This window comes from Boleophthalmus pectinirostris, unplaced genomic scaffold, assembly GCF_026225935.1.
Source record: "Boleophthalmus pectinirostris isolate CB_2022bp ecotype Guang Dong unplaced genomic scaffold, ASM2622593v1 HiC_scaffold_23, whole genome shotgun sequence".
Taxonomy (NCBI): domain Eukaryota; kingdom Metazoa; phylum Chordata; class Actinopteri; order Gobiiformes; family Gobiidae; genus Boleophthalmus; species Boleophthalmus pectinirostris.
Genome location: NW_026571207.1, coordinates 18,139,959 through 18,153,539, shown reverse-complemented (window position 1 = coordinate 18,153,539; position 13,581 = coordinate 18,139,959). Strand labels below are relative to the sequence as shown.

The following is a 13,581-nucleotide window of genomic DNA, read 5'->3' as shown; positions in this document are numbered from 1 at the left end:
AACTGCGAAAGAAGAAGTCCAGAGTCACAAAGAAGATTTGACACCAACAAAGACAGAAAAGCAAAGACAAAGAGCACTGAAAAAACAAACAAGTAAAGCACAACAAACTACTGTACTGAGGTATGCTATTTACAATAAAAAATAATAGTTCTGTACATTTATTACATTGGTAAAAATAATTTGGCACTTTGAAATGTGAAGATTTAACAAAATGATGGCATGGGAATACATGTTAGAAAATATATCTGTATGTATGTTTTTTATATAACGACACAAATTTTTTAAATTGGGAGTGCCACGATTTTAAAATATGAAAAGTACACTAAATTAGCCATATATTTAAATCTTGCACGCTTTCTTCTTTTATATAAGGGACCATAAACATTTCCTGGCCTATATAGAAAAAGCAGGTACAATGTGAGCAGCACCAAAGGGCCTTACGTCCCATCTTTATGTTACAAAGTTAAAGATGAAGTCTCCCTTAAATCTCTGAATAGATGAACAGAAATATGTGACCGATCCAAGAACAATCTGTAAAATCTGGAAGCAATTGTTTCCGAGGCACCGTATTCACCGCTGCACGGTCCCTTTGCGCTCCGGGCTGAGGAGGTTAAACGGCTGACGCGAGGTGAGAACTTGTAGTCCTCAAATGTCCAGAATCCTTTGTTCTCACGTCAGCTGGGATGTGCCACCTCCAGAAGAGACTACCACTCAGTCAAGTCACTAAACATGGAAAATTGTAGTAAAAAAAAAAATAAAAATATTAAAATTATTTCATTTCTGCTTCTGAAATGGATCTGCTAAGGGAGTGCTGACTCTCCCCTGCTCAGTAACTCATTCTGACATCTCCTCTTTTTCCACCCAGTGTCCGTGCAGCAGCTGTACAGAGCGGCTGTTGGCCCTCATCTCTTTCTGGGTGTAGATTTAGTGAAGCTTGTCTTGTTCTGTGGTTCTTATGGCTCGGTTAGAAGTCTGCCTGAGATATGCACTCTGAAATTAAGCTATTATTTTACACGTGTTATACAGTATTATTCCTTAAAAATGAGCCAAGATGAAACTGCAGGCTAGATGCGCTATAATTAAAATCTGCTATATACACATGTATTTGAAGGACAGAATCACAGCTGCTTCTTTTGCTAATTCTGAGGGCTTTTAGTGTACCATAATGAACAGTAATAAGTTTGTTGTTACTTTGAGCTTGATATGCAAATAGAAAAATTGCTTGAAATAAGTCTTTATATTGTATTTGTACATTCTTCATTGCTGGGTAAAAAGTTCACAAGTGGCTGCAGCACATTGAGGACATATTGTGTGTTCCCTTATCTCTCCATACACTGTAGAAATGTGGTTATCCTTTTGCTTTTGGCAGTTTGTTGTGAGTCTGTACAAGTTGAAAATGGCACAGCTTGCTACCAGCCTCCGCACTGCTAACACTGGTAGTGAATGTGCTGATGTTGATGCACTTTCCCGTCCACGTGCGAGTGTGTGTGTGTGTGTATATCTGTGTAAATTTTCGGGTAGACCTTGGGAGCTAACCCCGTGCCTCCCTGTGTAAGGAGCAGCTGCTGATGAGCGATGTAGTCCTCATATGAAACGCAGTCTTTATCTCCATTGGTCGGCTGAGTTGGCAGGGTGGGACACGGTCGGTCACGGGTGGAGGCAGGTAGGCGCTGAGCAGCAGGAAGTGCGGAAGAGGAAGAAGGGGAAGAGGAGCAGGTGCGCTTGGATTGGCAGAACCACAGGAGAGCGGTGCCCAAGATGAAGGCCACACCTGCTGGGATGCCAATGATGACGGGCAGTGGCAGACCCTGGGATGTGTTCGTGGTCACAGGAGTCATGGGAGGCTTCACATCTGAGGGGCAGACAGAAAAAGAAACAATATATCATAAAAGTTTCGATACAGCAATATTGATGCAATAATCAAAGTAGCAACAAACTAACTATATTGCAATAACACCAAGGTTCTCCATCAGATAGAAATGCATAAAAGTGAATATGTTTTTTTTTTTTTTAATGTATTAATGATTTTCCTTATTAAATAAAAAACTGCCTGTTTTTTTCTCTATGAAGCTTTTATTTTGACACAATTTCAGTATGTACTTTTTTAGTTTTATTATGACATTATTGAGAAAAAAAGCATAAAAATATTGCAATAAGATTGATATCGCAGTTCTTAACAGCCATACTGCATATCACAAAACTTTGTAGCCCCAGTTTAGAGTATGTTAATAACTTTTTCAACACTTGTAATTCCTATGTGATTTGATTATATTTTGTGTCAAAATATTAAGTTTTATATGATAGGGTAATGAATCAGTCTACACACAAAACACACAACATTTTGAATGCGAAAACTACAATTACTTCCAACAATCTATGATTTAACAATTATTTGACATTGTGTTTTATTGTCCTCTCACCTGGCAGCACTGTCAAATAGGCACTCCTGAAGCTGTAACCCATTGTATTGGCACCCAGGCAGATGTACATGCCGGCATCTTCTTCTTTGGCTCTGGTTATGAGCAGCTTGTTCAAATAGGAGCCATCAGGACGGGACCACACCTCCCCAGTAGGCAGCACCACAAAGCGATGATCTCCAACCTTGTGTTTTAAACAAACTCAGGTTAGAAAAAGACCAGTGAACAGAGGAGAATGAGTGGGTGCACATCATGTACCTCTATAGTGGAGTTGAACTTGTTCTCATCTCCGGGCTCCACTCTCTTAAGCCACTGGATGACTGGTTTGACATCACTACGCACCTTACACTGGAAAGAGGTCGTACCACCGTAGTCCACAGTAGTGTTTACGGGATGGGTACCAGTCAGAATGGGTTTGGAGTTGGTACGCTCTGCAAATATAAAATATTCAAATAAATACATATCTTAAATGTCATAGTTTTCCGAAATGCTCAAAAATTCCACAATGAAATCTAAATAAAAATCTTGACATTCTAGTTTAGTTTATTTTTTTTATCCCCTTTATGTATTTTGTCAGTCCCTGCATTCTGCATACTACATACCACATATCATATACTACATAGAAACTATAAGATATAAATAATGTGACAGAAAATGTAGAGATGCACTCAGATGCTATGGCTTTAAGTATCTCCCTATATCCAATATCAACTGATATCAGGGCAGAGATTTAAAATAAATTTTTCTTAAAACCAAAAAATATTATGACAGATGTTATTTATCTCTCAAATAACAACAGCTTTGTATTAAAAGTTCAAACATTATGAGGCTTTCTGGGCCAACTACAAACAGTAAATAGTCTCATTACATCAATTTATATGTCCAACCAGGATATCAGCTGAAATTATAATTTATAGCTGATACCCAATCCAGCAAATTGTCTTGGATCGGTGCCGATATTCGATACTAATATTGGTATCGGTGCATCCCTAAGAAAATGCTGGATCTCTGCATTTCTGGTGGACCCAATTGCTAACTCCAAAGTAAAACATATGTAGAGTTATACACACATCTGAACAAAGATACTATTCTCCTTTCTCTTCAGGGCCTGTATGTCTGAGCACCTGTACTTAAATGTAGACCAGATGTGGTGAACACAGTCATAGTCTCTCTTGCTTTACGCAGCTAGTCTCTAAATCACCAATGCCTCAAATACGCTTTAGCTGCCTTCCAATACAACCTAATATATTCAAAAACACTCACAACTCATCACTGAACACATTCTGGTTTTAACAAAAAAACGTTTCAAACAACACCTTTTTTAGACTCCAACCACAACTGGCTCGACAACAAAAGGCTTACAGAACATTCCTTCCACTCCTCACTGAGGTTCACTGACAGAAAGAGTGATCAATAAATGTCACTGAGGGGAACACTGACTAATTTTAAACTTACAATGGTGACCTTGAGTAACAAATTGAATAACACAGAAAATAGTTTAAAGAGTACAAATTATATTATTATCTCTGTAGTATTGCATTACAAAATACACTGACCAGATTTTCCAGACCATAATGGAATCAAAGCCTGATATCTGGCAGCAGACTGTGCCAGCAAATCATTAAAATAGGCTAAAAGCTAATTATGGTGTTTTCAGTCATATGATCTTAAAGGTTTTTGCATAATCACCTTATTGTGAGTTGCCGTGGAAAAATCCTATTTCAACCTCAGCTCTTTGGTCCCCACAGAACACAGTATAATATGTGTTATTGTTTGGCCAGCAGGGATTTCTAGTGGGGTTAGATATACCACTAATACATCTCTGATATGCAGGCATGGGGATAACAAAAGGACTCTGGGATGTGACATGGCAGGAACAAGCCAAAAACATCCCTAATGTGCATATATTAAAGTTTTCTTATGTTTTTCTCACAGTGTTAAGCAACCTTGTGCTTTATCAGTCAACAAGAAACAATGGTACACTTAAGATTTTCCAGTTCACAAAAGGTATACATTTATGGCAAAATAGTATCCTATATACAAAACACACAAGTTTACCTGATTTCTAAACACTATATGTACTGGCATGTTTATAGCACAAATTTGTTATTGAATGTTCCAATAACTCTTTGTCCAATTTTCTTTTTATGTGTAGCAGCCATCAAATTTAAAATTTTGTCTACAAATACAGTGCAGTGTGTAACTCACGTATAACTTCCACTTTGTAGGTGGCGTTGATCTCTCCAGCCCGGTTGGACACTTGGCAGGTGTACTTCCCGCTGTGCTCTGGAGTGAGGTTCTTCAAACTCAAGGTCCACTTCTTCTTCTTGGGCTCTCCCACTGCAGCCGCCCTACTGTCCTCATCCACCAGGGGCCTGTTGTCTTTGAGCCACACGATGTCCGGCCGCGGGTTCCCACTGGCCGTGCACTTCAGACGCACTGAGCTGCCCACGGGGCGGATGATCACACGCTTCCTCATCTTGGCAGGCTGGGTGAAGCGAGGGCGCACTGTGCACAGATAAATGAAAACATAATCAAATTCAATCATTCTTAAAAGTTATAAAAGAATGATGGGGACAAGCTTTAATTAAAGTACTTTCTCTAGCATTAAAAACAACAGTTCACAGTTCACAATTAAGAAGAGACAGAGAGACAGATCTACTTTGAATCAACTTTACTTTGTATCTGTGAAACATACTGATTAAGTAAGTAACTAAGTACCACCTACCAACTAACATGTAGTTGAGAAACGTTTAAGTGATATTGTACTTCTTTGTAATTTCTTGGACCACTACTTTGTATTTTAGTAGTATAATTCTGATGTAATGTTACACTTTTATTTATTTATGCAATATTTTATCAGGAAAGTACACTGAGAACACATTCTCATTTGCAATGATGACCAGGCCAAAATGCAGCTTAAAACAGAATCATGAACATGAAACAGTGAATCATATCATGAGACAGTGAAAAAGATGAAAGATATAAAATTGTTCACTGATCCTGTAAAATACTCTGGTTTGAGTAAAAGTAGACAGAGGTAAAAAGAAAATGTTTTAAAATCTGTTGTAGGTTGTTCCAGTCAGCTGCTGTAGACAACTGAAATGAGCCCAAACCTGTGTGGGCATTAGGAGTGTTAATGTGGCTGTTGGACTAAGCGGCTGGAGCTGTGGATATTTAGCAGTGAGCTGAGGTAGGACGGGGTTTCACCAGTTAAAGACTAAATGAACAATAACCAGTGGGTTTGTCATCAGGTGTAGAGAGAGCACCTTTTCACAGGGGAGTAAAGTGTGGAATGGTGGCTGCTAAGTGGTACACCTGTGACAATGCGGATAGCTAAATGATCAAACACTTGGAGCTTGTGAAGTAGTGTCTTTGATGCTTATCTATACACTCTTACTTGAGTACAGATCGAGTAAATAATTTCCAAGACATTATTATTGTCAATTTCCATGTGAAGAAAACTTTGAAAACATGGAAAACATTTCAATAGTTTGACTAGGCACAAATGGTTACAATTTGTGGATAATCACTTCATTACAAATGTTATACAATAACAGTTATATTTGTATTTTTGCCATTCAAACTACAGACCACTTTCCCTTTTGGTGTGAATGAACTCAACAGCTCCTGGGGAATAAGACAAAAGGCCAGAACAGAAGAAGTTATTGGTGGAGATAAGCACTTTGCGGGGCAGTTTTATATTTACAAGCAGTGTTCTGTTCTATGTCTTCCAGGGGCTAGGGCTGAACCGATTGGAAAAGATCGAGGAATTCATCACAAATTCTTCTGTGACACTTTTATTAGACGTAAAGAGCGATCAAAGCTATGTTATCTGAAAAGTCTGCGACACAGAAGGAGGCTGCAGACATATTTCAAGCCTGCTGGGTTTCACGTTCTCTTATTTATTTATTTCTACAAAGAGGAACCATTTGAAGACTGAGGGGCTTTCTTTGAGGGGCAAACTGTGTTGGGCTTAGAGGGAGAAAGAATTTATTAATTGTTAGTTTTTCATCAGTATATTTTTGTTCATTTAGAAGGAGTCTGGTATGTTTCTTCAGAAAACAAAGTGCACAAAGCAAACATAGGCTTCAGTGATGGTATTTTGCGACCACTGTGGGTTGAAAGGCCAAACTGGGGTAGGACAAATAGAGTGTATTTTGAAGAGAGATTCAATAATTCTACTATGCCTGCACAAGATATATCACAATTTTCATCATCACAAGCACCTTAGTCACACATATTTGACTATGAAGATTAACATTCTTGCAGTATGACTTCAATATTGACAATTTGCAATGCTGTGTGTACAGAATAAAAAGTTTAGTACAGCCACATGTCATTTTTGCTTCCTTACATCTCATATCAGTAAAATGTAGCCTAAAACTGCCTAAATTTGTAATATTCACAAAGCTATAATATAACTGGATGTTAGCATTTGTACATGTTAGGAAATGACTGTGAGAGAACTCGATATATTTCTTTAGCTTGCTCTCCAGAGACACAGATGCAACGCTTTAATGTATCAAATTAATTTTCTGCTCCATTGACGATTATCACTGGTGTGGAACTGTCCATTACACTCCATGAAATCCAGTCTTTTGAAGTCCTTTTCAATCCAATCAGCTGCACTTTATGTATGGTTCAACTTCAGCTCTTGTTATTTTCTGTAAACATGCTCTCACAAACTTTTTTACTCTTAGCATGATTAGACTTTTGGTTTAGACCGGATGAAATCACTGCCCAATCAGTGCCAGAGAAAGTATGGGATGGTGAAACACATGGCAGAGTGCCTTGTAGTATAAACAACGTAATTGGCAGCAATAAAGTTAATAGTTCTGTTTGAGACACAATCTTTGAGTCACTTCCTCTTGTTCCTGACACAAAAGATTACTGTGACTGAGTAGCCACATGAGAACACACTATTAAACATATCATTGTTTTCCATCAAACCAGCATCTTTAGGTAACAGCTCTTAAATAACCTAGCATCTTTGATTTTGCCCATGCATCTATTTACTAACCAGGCTCCCATAGTAAAAGTAGAGACCCAACATCACTTTAAATATCCTGAGGTAAACTGAATCCGCATCGCAAGCTCATAAAAAGACAGATGGTGACAACACGGCAAACATTGATTTAGACATGCAAATCCTTTTTTATCTACCATCAAATGCTTTGCTATTCTTCCACTTTTAAACAAATGAACTAACTTAACCTTAAGCTCTATTCAATATACACTGTTCTTTTAAAAACACAACACAATCAACAAACAATAAAATCACATCAAAGAGAAACAAGTGGCCAGTGGGGAGGGAGGAGAGGATTTCGTTCACGGGAGCGCTTGATTTTACAACCTTAACCACAGCGGATAGCCATCAACCCGGGCGATAAATCTGTACCCAACTACTGCTGTCCTTTAAAACTGTTTTTCTGGTTCTAAGAAAACAAACAAGTTCAAGAATTATGAGTCAGGTCTGAAATCTGCAGTTCTCGTTATCACCACATCCTCCTGCTGATCCTAACCTGGGCAGAACAACAAAACAAACACACTCTTGAGTCTCGCCTTTGTGCACTCAGAGCTGGAATAAGCTACTGGACTTGTGTTGAACTGTGACCATGGCGATTGAGATGGTCTATCAGATAATGAAAGGAGACGAGTGGATCAGGGTGACTGAAAAGCGAAGCGTGAGTGATGGATTATTGTTTGGAGGAGTCCCAGGTCACGGTGATCTAGAGCAAATAAGATGGTGACTGAGCGTAAGGTACAAATACAAAGTGGGCTGAAGGGATTGAAGTGAATAATACTTCAGATAATTGATTCAGACTGACGCCCATAGCAGCTAATCTGACGACCTAGTACACTACTAAGGAGATATAAAGGAAAGGTTATTTGAAGTGAGAGGAAAAACACTAAAACAAAGCCAGACTGGGTTGAAGTCAAAACAATAAAAAGTGAGAGCGAAGGCATATGGAGAGGTGCAGAGAAAGAAAAACTGTTTGGAGAACGGAGCACTGAGGCCAGGGCCATAGAGGGGGACCAGAGGTGAGAGAGCCCAGAGGCCAGGCTTGTTCAGGGTCTCGGGGGCCACTTCAACGCCACACTTCACAGTGTAAAAATACTACTGACCCTTTGGCTGGCCGCCTTTGATCACACACTGGACCTGTATGTGTGTCTACAACAGTGAGTGTGTGTGGGAGAGACACACAAGGACGTCTTCTACAATGATGCGACCAAACAGATATTTGAAATGTGAAGTAATTTTGGCTGTTGTCCAGTTTATGGTTAAGGGAATCGTTTGAGAAGGGAGAGTAATCTTGTTGGCTGGATTTGAAGCTTGCAAATCAATTTTGTGCTTATCAGCAGCTGCTTCATATATAATGGACAGAGAATATATGGGACATTTGTATTACACGCAATGAGATACAGAAGCAAAATGTTGTGGGCAAAGTCCACTGTTGTTACTGCGATGATAGATTAAGTAATTTTACTGTGTTTAAATAGAGAACAAACTACATCCAATAATATTTATAAGATTAATCCTGATGTCATTAAAGACTGTTTTGTAAGAGCAGCCTGAAAAGAGATCTATATAAGGAATAGAGTGTATGTAGAGTATTTGTGTAAGCACATAAAAACAGAGCTGCTCCAGAGATATTTTGCTCTAGTATTTAGATGAAACGCTGAGGGCCAGTAAAAGAAAGACAAGAGAATAACAACAAGCAAAGACGAAGCGCTGACGTTCCATGACAGAGGGGTCCTGGGAGACGGAGAGGGGGCAAAGGAAGGAATGTGTCCCTCCAAATCACACCTCACACAAATAGACTGCCCTGCACTGAGTCTCAGCCAATTATCTGAGCAAACACCTCCATACACTGTGCACACTGCCTGGTCTGTTATTGAGCATATCCATAACATGTTCAAACTATGTTATATTCATCAGCATCATTGTGCTTGTTTGTGTCCTCACCGAGTTTCCCAGCCAACTCTGGGGCGTTTTCAGACCCTCCGTTGCTGGGTCCTATTCCACTTCTTGAACTGGAATCATCTAGAACAACAAACAAAACAGGGACATAAGAGAAAATGTACATGTACAACAAATATGAAGTTACACAATTAAAGCTTAAAATGAATAACCAAATAAAACAACAAATACCTATGGTAGGTAGGTATAGTAGTAGGTATTCACAAAACAATGTCATATGTTGAACTAATATTGAGTGATTTATCTTTCGCAATCAATCAAAACCTGCTTCTGCCATTTTCACATTGAACAGTTTTATGGCCTAGCTGTGTTCTATCTGTTTCACTCACTTCCCTATGGACTACAGATACATACATCTGTTAAAATATTCAAGCAAAGACCTCTTTAAAATGGACACAGTGTGTATGTGGGGCCCCCCAACATGAATGAGGGCAGCCTATTCACAAGCATATAACCAGATTTACGTGGATTACAAAGAAAAGTTACATCACAATGAACCCAAAATTAAAACCAAAACCGGATGGACTTTATAAAAAAAACATCATCAAAAACAGCTTCAGACCACCTGGAGAAAATTTGTGGCAGTTAATTACAAATGGATATGATTACAGATGCATGATGGTACATATGTGTGTGAGTACAGGCTGAGACCACCTGAAAGCTCAAAGTGTTTAATGCAGCGCCAAATGTCTTTACAGCATCACTATTTGGGAGATGGAATAAAAGACGTATTTGAAATGCAAATACAAGCCTGACCGGCATCCTCCGGGTGGTATTAATAGCTGTCCGTGTGCTGGGGACCTGCGTGCATACATGTGTGTGCGTGTGACGGCCCCTCTTTGGGTGTGTCTGCGCATGTAGGGGTGCCTGTGTTCTGGAGTTACTTAACTAAGTGGTAACCTGAGGTGCTGGTACTCCTGTTGCACCTCCTGCTGCCACATGGACGGCCTGTTCTAGGAAAGGCCAGGCGTTTGAAGCAGAGCGGCGAGTGGGGAGGGGGCAGTGATATGGGGGTTTAGCACTCTCAGTCAGAATCCCTCCCTGAGGTCCGATGTGGGCCAGTAAGGTAGCCTGGCAGACCTCCTACATTACAGCTAACAGAGGGACTGGTCAGCCTCTACTGTACATACACTGTACATATTTTGTTGTTACAAAAGGGTGAACATCACAAGCCTTACATGTATGAATGACTTGTTCATTGAATGAAATAAAGGGGAGAGTCACCCTCATCTCTCCATCACATGACTCTGCGGTTACCACCTGACATCCTACACCAACAGCACAACATAATACTTGAGACTCAACAGAAACTGGTTTACATTTTGAAAAAAATATTAAAAGGCTAAACAGCTCCAGCTTTTCCCATCATCAGAAATGAAAACTGACTTGTGTGAAATTAAAGTTTGGAGTGGGACCAGGCGTGGAGAGCACGTCAGCCCAGTCAGTTCATATTCATATCAATGAGAAGTTATAAAGTGCAAATTTACAGGGTCAAATAATGATCGAAAACTTGGATCCATGTCCTGAAAAACAAAATCCGCTTAAAGGTTGTGCCCTCATATCTGTAATCAAAAGTCTATTTGCAAGATTTAATTTGTGCCAGTAAATGTGTTTTGCCCCTTTTTTGGTCTAGTAAAAACTGTTGTGAGTTCAGAAAGTTCAAAGCGAGGGGTAGAGGTATTGCTTGTTGGGAACTAAACACACAGAGAGAAAGAAGTAAACAACTGACTGCTTTTAATAACCAACACATTTTTACAGATTCTTTAGTACCTTTTAGTATTGTTATATTGACTTTTCCAACAATTCACTTTCTCCAAACACAAGTTGGTGCCGTGAGGTTAATTATTCTGATGTTCTGCTTTGTGTCACTATAATTTTCACCATAGTTACGCTCTGTCTTTTTGAAAGCTATACAGAACATAAATCATCCCAAACCCTGTTCAACTTCTTTCAATCTGCAGGAGGGAAAAGACTCAACGGCGCGCTACATTTCACACATTGACTGCCTGGGCACTCCTGTGTGTATTTGTACAACGCTTTCTTTTATTTACCTTAAGGTCTGCGGCAGAAGAGTAGTAGTAACTGGATAGGAGTATGCTGAAATCTGGGTCCGAGCTGTGTGAGGGTTTGGGGGCCACTGTTTTGCTAAAAGGTCATGTCCTTCTAGGTTTTAATATAGAGACACTGGATATGTGGACAGAACCTTCATGTGCATGCGAGGGGCACAGTTAGGCATGTTTTAGAGTCTGTTCCTGCTATGTGTAGTCAAGACAAAAAAATGGGAGCAATCTTGTGAGTTTGCATATCTGTCAAAGTGAAGTACGGCTCAAATCCACGCTGTTTCTCCTAGCGCTAACCAGAAAACCCTATACTTTCATTCTGAACATAATGGCTCAAGTTGATAAAACCATCACTAACTACCGCAAAGCAATATGTTTTTCTTACACTGGTAAAAGAGCAAAAACCAAACAGTGGTTCTATATAAAATACGGACTGAAAAATGTATGATTTACCCAAAATGAGTTTACCAAGTGGTACAAGTGGTTTGACAATAAGAAATAATAAGAGACAGTTTTGCGAGACAGATGTGATTTAAAATGCCATTCATCAATACTTCTCTGCTGGAATCCATTTTTCCCAGAGCTTGGACTGTAACATAGCGCAGAATACACACAATTTGTCCTTCACCAATAATTGCATTTTGAGCACTGACCCCCTGTTACAACATCATTATAAGTCCATAAGAACCTTCTCTCAGAAAACAATACAACCACACAAGTTTACATGCATCTGTCAGAAGAGCACTGCTGATGCTGTTGCAATAAATGGGATGATTATATGTTGCTGCCAATCATAGACACTGGATACTGCACATTCTTCAAATCTTTAAAAACCTCTGCTCGGCCACAGTCATTCCCCTAAACGTCCCCACAGAGACTCCATCCAACAATAGATCGGATAAATTCAATATGCTGTTTTAGTAAGTGATGCAAAACTTGGAGTGCTGGAATCATCAGGATGTTGTCAGGGTTACAATAACATGAAAATGGCAAAGGAGAAATTCAATTTGTCAACTGGACAAAAGTTCTCCTTTTACCTAGATGACAGAGGGATTTTACATACATCTTGAACAACAAGTAAATAAGTAAAGTAAGTATAAAAAACTATGATTGGACAAATACTAAAGATGCACTGTGTAACCCCTCACTCCTCACATGCTTTTCTTCATGAGATGTTATTGCTTTGCATGGAAGTTTCCAGATTATGTCATGACTCATTTAACTAATCTATCTGTAATCTATTAAATAATTCAAGTGTTAACTGTTAAGTGCTAAAAAGATACTTTTAAACTTGCCTTTTCAATCTGAGCTGGATCATCGCTCCACAGATCTGATCTGTAACTTTGCCTGATGGTGTCACCTACTTGTTTCGCTGGAGAGGCATTGTTTTAATGCTATACTGTGGAACAATCAAGGTAAAGCTACAACATAAGTAATAAACTTAAGTCTATATCTAGCTGGTATTTCAAAGCTGGCTCAAATTAAGACCATCAGAAATACTGACATTGCTATATTATGAGCAGAACAGTGAGAGAAGTGTCCAAGCGTGCACATTTAAAGTCCACGTGCACTCCCTCTCCTAACACACACACACACCTTCTCACACATGTCACTGTGATTTACGCTCCCTCCTGTGGTGAAGCTGTGTTGCCTTATGGAAATCATTATAAGTTGTGTTGCTACACCGTCCTCCATTAACAGCATGAGGGAGACACAGTGAGAGAGTTAAAGACGGAGAAGGAGAGTGAACAAGACGGGATGTGACGGACTTCAGCAGAGGTCAAGAGGGAGCAGGGCCCACATGAAAGAGCTGCTTACAGTCAGAGCGAGGGCCAGTGCAACAGGGGCAAGGCGACAAAGTAGTGAGATTTATTATGAACATCTATAGAACAGACAACTCTACACTAGATTTAACTGCCCGCCTGTCGGAATGACTACAGGAACTAGTCTGATGGATTAACAGCTCTCGTATGTGTAATACTGATAAATACAGTTCCATTATGTCTATGCTTAGCAGTTTCCAGGTAAAGGCTGTGTTTTACTGGAATATCTCAGTACAACTCATCATTACTGAATAGCAGACACATCACCAACACCTGACAAACAAGTTTTTCCTCAA

General features: G+C 39.5%; 1 protein-coding gene across 1 annotated transcript in view; it reads right to left on the bottom strand.

Annotated features, from left to right (window-relative positions):
• Positions 1–226: 226 nt before the first annotated feature.
• Positions 227–13,581, bottom strand: part of fgfrl1a (fibroblast growth factor receptor like 1a) — a 50,041-nt gene continuing 36,686 nt past the window's right edge. Inside the window, exons 4-8 of the mRNA XM_020923464.2 lie at positions 9,388–9,465; positions 4,626–4,925; positions 2,676–2,848; positions 2,421–2,601; positions 227–1,852 (exon numbers count right to left, since the gene is read on the bottom strand). Of these exons, the coding sequence (XP_020779123.1) occupies positions 1,428–1,852; positions 2,421–2,601; positions 2,676–2,848; positions 4,626–4,925; positions 9,388–9,465 (1,157 nt within the window). The 3' untranslated portion in view covers positions 227–1,427. The remainder of the gene's footprint in view (positions 1,853–2,420; positions 2,602–2,675; positions 2,849–4,625; positions 4,926–9,387; positions 9,466–13,581) is intronic.